We start from the raw sequence: 6,100 nt of genomic DNA, 5'->3' as shown, positions 1-6,100 counted from the left end.
AGAAAAGTCGTGATTTCAAACCTATTAACAAGCTGTTACAAACTTCCTAAATCAAAAGGGTGGATTTTGAATGCAATCCATCAAGGAAATGCTACCAATCCATTAAATAAACTAGTGAAATAACTAAAATTTGTATGTAATAATAACAAGACATCAATTAAAATTTTGCAAATTCTCATTTACTGCAAGTAGAGTGATTAACTATCTATATTTATAAAAAATAAAACACCAAAATTATATTATGACAATTTCAGGTAACATGTATTTGTCGCCATTGATTAGCATTATAAATAACAAAGCCCAACAAACCAACAAAAAAGAAACGTACTTCAATGTCTGGCAAGCACGAGTAATAAAGTATTTTTAAACATTTTTTTTAAATAATAATTTTGTTTTCCTAGACAGCATGAGCAGCAGCTAAATTTTCAGCAGCAATTTGAGCATTAGCTAAAGCAACAGCATTTGCTTGAGCTTGAGCCTCAGCTGCAGCAGCAACACGCTCGTTTGCAGCTTGGACAGCATCAACTATAGCTTGAGCATTAACACCAGCAGCATCAGCAGCAACTTGAGCATTACTAACAGCTTGATTGCCAGCTTCTTGTATACTATTGGCAAGATTTTGAGCTGCTTCATTGGCGGCTGCCACTGCAGCAGAGCCATCTGGATGCAAAACAACTACACCGCCAAGTGGTATAATACTAGCTTTGGCATAACCGCCATAAATGGCGACAACAGCTACAATAGTTAATAATAAAACCTAAAATTTTAGAAACAAAAGTAATCCGATTTAAAAAAATCCTTTATAACACTTTCACACTTTTTCTTACCGATGATGTTCTCATTTTGTAAAATGCTATTACTTCTTTAAGTTTAATTTTATTTGAAAAAGTTTATTAAATCGCGTTGTTACTTGCACTAGGAGATCAATTAAACTGTGAGTTCTTTTAGAATTTGTTAAGCAATTTATAGAATCCAAGGTTGTACCTGAAGCTAAGAGAAAGACCTTTACAACAAAAGTTACAAGTATTTTACCACGTATAATGAAAGAAAAATTGTTTTTGTTTTATCAGTTACTAGCATACCCTGGGTGCTTCGCTACTCTAACTATGTTCAATATCGTAAAGAAATCAAAAAGTACCATCGGAAAAAACGAAAAAGTACAAAGATCTCTCTCAATAAATTCTCATTAAAAGACCGTGTGTTCCGGTTATCCATTTGAAGAATAGAAAAGTACCAAATAGTTCCCACTTATAGAATATTATTCAGTGAAGACCATGTATGTTAAAATTAATGTTCCTGGGTTGAATATTTTAGAAAATTAAAAAAGTACAATTTATGAGATAAAAAGTACTAAAAATTTGTCTCTTAAAGAATCTTATTCAATGAGGACCGTGTATGTTTAATACTCATGTGTTTTCAGTTCATATTAAATAACATACATAGAGTATCATTTGAAGGAAGAAAAAGTACCTAAAGTGGAATAAAGTTTACCTAAGTGGAAAGTACTAATAAAAAGAGCAAAAATTTTCTTACAATAAATATTACAGAGTTAGTCCGTAATTTAATATGAATAATTCAATAAACCGAAAATGTTTTCTTAATGTACCATAAATACAGTTTTCTCCCTTTTACACCCAAAAAGGACTGAATTTTAAAAAAGTACGAAACAGGTGTCTCATAATTTTGAGAGATGTATCCAAAATAATTAGAAAAAATTTGATTATGTTAATTAGGTTTAAAGTTATAAAGGGCTAAATAAGGTACTAAAATCACCTCTGTTACACATTTTTACCCCTTAAAAGTACGAATTTCAAAAAAGTACCAGACACCCATCTGCTCATTTTAAGAGTAGATACAGGTGCATTTAAAATTTTTCTTGTATCACTAATATTATGTAAGATATTTAAGAAAACCTGTTTTACGCGTTTTTCCCCCTTTTACCCGTAAATGTGCAAATTTCCAAAAATCCCTCCTTAGTGGATCTACATAACCAAAAACACATCTACTATCAAAATTTCATGATTCTAGGCTCAGCCGTTTGGGCTGTGCGATGATGAATCAGTCAGTCAGTAACGCTACTCTTTTATATATCAGTTATTGTTGTATTTTCTATAGAAGAGAGAACGTAATTGTTTTCAATTCTCTTAACACGTTTCTGCAATAATATTTACAACAAATTGTTTATTACAAACTATAATTAAGTTTTTAGTCCAGAATAAAGACAAGTTTTTGGTCAAGGATATAGACTAGTTTTCAGACCATACTGTAGTCTAAACTCTAGTCTAGCTGTTCTAATTTAAGCTGTTAGAAGTAACACATACGATAAATATAAAATTGTATAGAGTGTATGTTTTTATAGGATGTATCAAGGTCTTGATAAATAACCATCAAGGTCTTGATAATAATTCATTCATAAAATTTAACTCTTGCAGGGATAGATAGATTAATATACTCTACTGACAGAAATAGCCAATAAATATAATATATTTACATTGCAAACAATTCCGACATAAATTAAAATTCTAAAAATTCTTTTTGACTAAAGGTAGAGTCGGCAACTGTCTATTTATATAAAAATAAAACAGAAAATCATATTATGACAATTTCATTTAACATGTTTTTGTCGCCTATATTTCAAAAAGTACTAACTCAATCTTATGCCAAAGTAAAAAAAAATCTAAATTGGAATCAAAATATTAACTTTAACAAAGATTTGGTTTCAGTAAAACATTATATTTATATAGTTTTATGTCAGTTATGGGCGTTAAAGGCATTTCATGAAGTGTATCTTAGCCCCCATGATGAATTATTAAACGACCCTTTTAAAATTTGACATAGATTTTGGTTTTTATTTAGAATGATATTTAAAAGCATGTTATAAGCGTTAAAGTAATTTTCTTAAGGGGACTTTATATTACCGAAGAGGTAAGGCCAATTATGGACCGATTCTCAAAAATTTTACAAAAGAGATTTTAATTAATATAAAATCAGTTTATTAAAGTAATTTCTTAAGGGGGACTTCGTATGGAATATAGGGTCAATTAGGGACCGAACCTCATACTATTTTGTTAGTTAGTTAGTTAGTTAGTTAGTTAGTTAGTTAGTTAGTTAGTTAGTTAGTTAGTTAGTTAGTTAGTTAGGTAGTTAGTTAGTTAGTTATTTAGTTAGGTAGTTAGTTAGTTAGTTAGTTAGTTAGTTAGTTAGTTAGTTAGTTAGTTAGTTAGTTAGTTAGTTAGTTAGTTAGTTAGTTAGTTAGTTTGAAAGGAGGATGTATATACATCAAATCCGAAGAAATACACATAGGCCTCTATCGGGCCTGTTGTGCGCTCCTTAACCAGTGTCATACTATTTACTATTTTTTGTCTAGGAGTAAATCCAAGCAAGACAGATCTGGTACTATTCACAACAAATATTAAGATTCCAAGCTTTAATCTGCCACGGTTAAAAACCACGAAATCCCCTTATCAAACAATGCCAAATATCTATTAACTCTCCTAGACTCCAAATTATCATAAAAACTTAACATCCAGCACAGAGTCAAGAAGGCAACGGTCGTCTACTATACCTGTAGTAAGATGTTTGGAATGAAATGGGAACTTAGTCCCAACATAGTTAAATGGATGTACACAGCTATAGTACGTCCTATTCTTACATACGGATCTCTTGTATGGTGGGCTTCAACTAAGAAGAAGTCTGTTGTAGATCAGCTATACAAAGTTCAGAGATCAGCATGCATTTGGATAACAGGATGTGCAATATAGTGTTCAGAGCTTCTGAACACCTACCTATAGATCTGCATATATTGGCCATATCAGCTTGCAGTGCAGTAAGGCCTAACTCATCCGGAGGTTGGAGATCAACAACGTATGGACATGCTAGGATTTTAAGCTTGCACACGGACTTTGATAGTGTCTTCAAAATCAGAGTTACTTCCAGGAGCGAGTGGTGTAGGGGTAATCTACGGAGCGAATATACCACCATAATCTTTACATCTTCTTTTGGTTCTAAAATGAATTGCGGTGTTGGTTCTGGGGTCTTCTGCGAAGAATCTGGCGTAAATATATACCACCGTCTTTCCAACAAATGTAGTGTCTTTCAGACTGAAATATTTGCGATAACGTCAGACTTAGGGTATTACATGACCTCAAGATTCGCGACAACATAGCAATTTTTATCTCAGAAGGATCTGACAATACTGGGTCGCCTGTCTGACATTTCCCTTGTTTAGACCCCTGCTCAAAGGGACTACTACGGTAATGAACAGGCAGATGTGCTTGCCAGAACGGGATCTGCTATTGACATTTCCGACGCCGTTTAGTTGTTTTTTTTTTTAGGGGGAATTCATATGGGGCGTTGAGAAAGAGTAGAAAATTTAGTTGCTTAAAAACTTCTATATGTTGAATTTGGAAATTTTATAGCAAATAAGAAGCGTTTACGTAATTTTCTGAGGGGACTTTATATGATGTGGTAGGGTTTTTATAAACCGATCCTAACTAATTTTAATAAAACATTTTAGCTTCTATAAAATTTGTTTATGTCATATTTCATCGTTCTATATGTTTTTTTACGAGCATTATAGTAATTTTCTAATGAGAGTTTTCTAGAGACCTCACAGGGCGATATTGACCAAACAAAGTGTATCAACTAAAAATATTTTGACGAGCTTGTTTTATTTGGCTTCTATTGTGTTTTCAATAGACAGGCGGACATGCTTTCCTAAAACCTAGACTTTTATTTCTTTTCTTAGAGTTAACACTTTTTGAATATAATGACTCGATATTATCGATATTATTGTCTTGCAAATACAAGTAATAAAATATTTTATTACATTTTTCAAAATATTGTTTTTCTTATTCTAGTTTCTTTTTTTTTTCAAATTCTATTTCCAGTTATAAGACCCTGAACAACAAGTTGACACCTTGTTCTTAACCGCAGGTCATAATTACACAGTAGCAACAGAGTACTAAATGCATAACGCAACGTTAGTACTGGCAAAGTAAAAAACAAAAATCGTTTAATACTTTAAAATTTCATCTTATTAAATCGATCGCATGAAAAAGTATAAAATAATAATTCCATATTATTGGTGTTGTAAGAAATCTAATGGACAGACTATTTTTCTAACATTTGCCAGCGGCGCTGTCTTGTACTTGTTAAGTGCAACATATGTATATTTATATGTTTATAAGTAGTTTATGGTAGTTTTAGTCTGTGTGCGATATATTTTTTGACAGATTGGTTAGAGCAACACTTAAACAATTTCAAGTTCACGTTATGGGGTATAAATTATTATTGTGGAAGTATTACAAGATCGTTTTTTATTATTCTGCTTAAATCAATGAGAGCGGAAAAATATATTGAATATTTTTTCTATGTTTTATGAAAGACAACACTGAAATTTGAAAAAAAACAAGTAAAAAATTATAGTCGGGCGAGGCGACCATATAATGCCCTACACCTCTTTACGAATAAAATGAAATTCAGTTTTCATAATAAAGCATTTAAGCTGAATTGTACTTTGCCTCATCCCCCCGGGGACATGTTACCTTGGCGAGACCTCCGCCTTGGTGTTATTGCAATCCCGGGGTATAAAGAGGGCCCAATACCTCCAATCTGACCGGGATTGAAAAATTGGTGTTCTCAGTCTACTGCTTGGCTTAGTCCTTGCATAGATTGCCAGGGGTCAGACCAGAGCACCGCATAATCTGGTACTACGGGTGGCCAGTTGCCCGCAGGACTATGTCCTGGCTGGTCAGTTGGTTGAGGTTCCTTCGGGATCCACGTAGTGGCTGTTGGTTGAACCCAAATTCGCGGGAAGAGTATAAGTGGCGGTTAAAAGACTGATGCATGATAATAGTCAATATTTCGGGATAAGTTCGGTGCTGTTGCCGAAAAACAACAGATACCCCACAGAGGAGTGACTGTGGGACTAAGCGTTGGAAATGGGTTGGAGTCAATTGTATATGATACGGAATGAATGTAGAGGTATGCGGGACTCATCCACCCGTATACCTAAATGAGTTTTTCTCTATGAATGTGTCGAATAAATGAGATGTGTGCTGGGTTGAATGATGATGGATGAAAGGTATCATATACAAGT

At 33.2% G+C, this 6,100-nt stretch overlaps 1 protein-coding gene across 1 annotated transcript; it reads right to left on the bottom strand.

Annotated features, from left to right (window-relative positions):
• Positions 1 to 234: 234 nt before the first annotated feature.
• Positions 235 to 956, bottom strand: LOC111688321. The gene is made up of 2 exons (XM_023450807.2): positions 828 to 956; positions 235 to 757 (listed from the first exon to the last, which is right to left on the bottom strand). The coding sequence occupies exons 1-2, from the start codon at positions 840 to 842 to the stop codon at positions 398 to 400; spliced, it is 375 nt and encodes a 124-aa protein (XP_023306575.1). The 5' UTR covers positions 843 to 956; the 3' UTR covers positions 235 to 397.
• Between the last annotated feature and the right edge of the window lie 5,144 nt (positions 957 to 6,100).

Source organism: Lucilia cuprina, chromosome 4 (genome assembly GCF_022045245.1).
Source record: "Lucilia cuprina isolate Lc7/37 chromosome 4, ASM2204524v1, whole genome shotgun sequence".
Taxonomy (NCBI): Eukaryota; Metazoa; Arthropoda; class Insecta; order Diptera; family Calliphoridae; genus Lucilia; species Lucilia cuprina.
The sequence above is the reverse complement of the archived record's forward strand: the minus strand, read 5'-3'. Positions and strand labels throughout refer to the sequence as shown.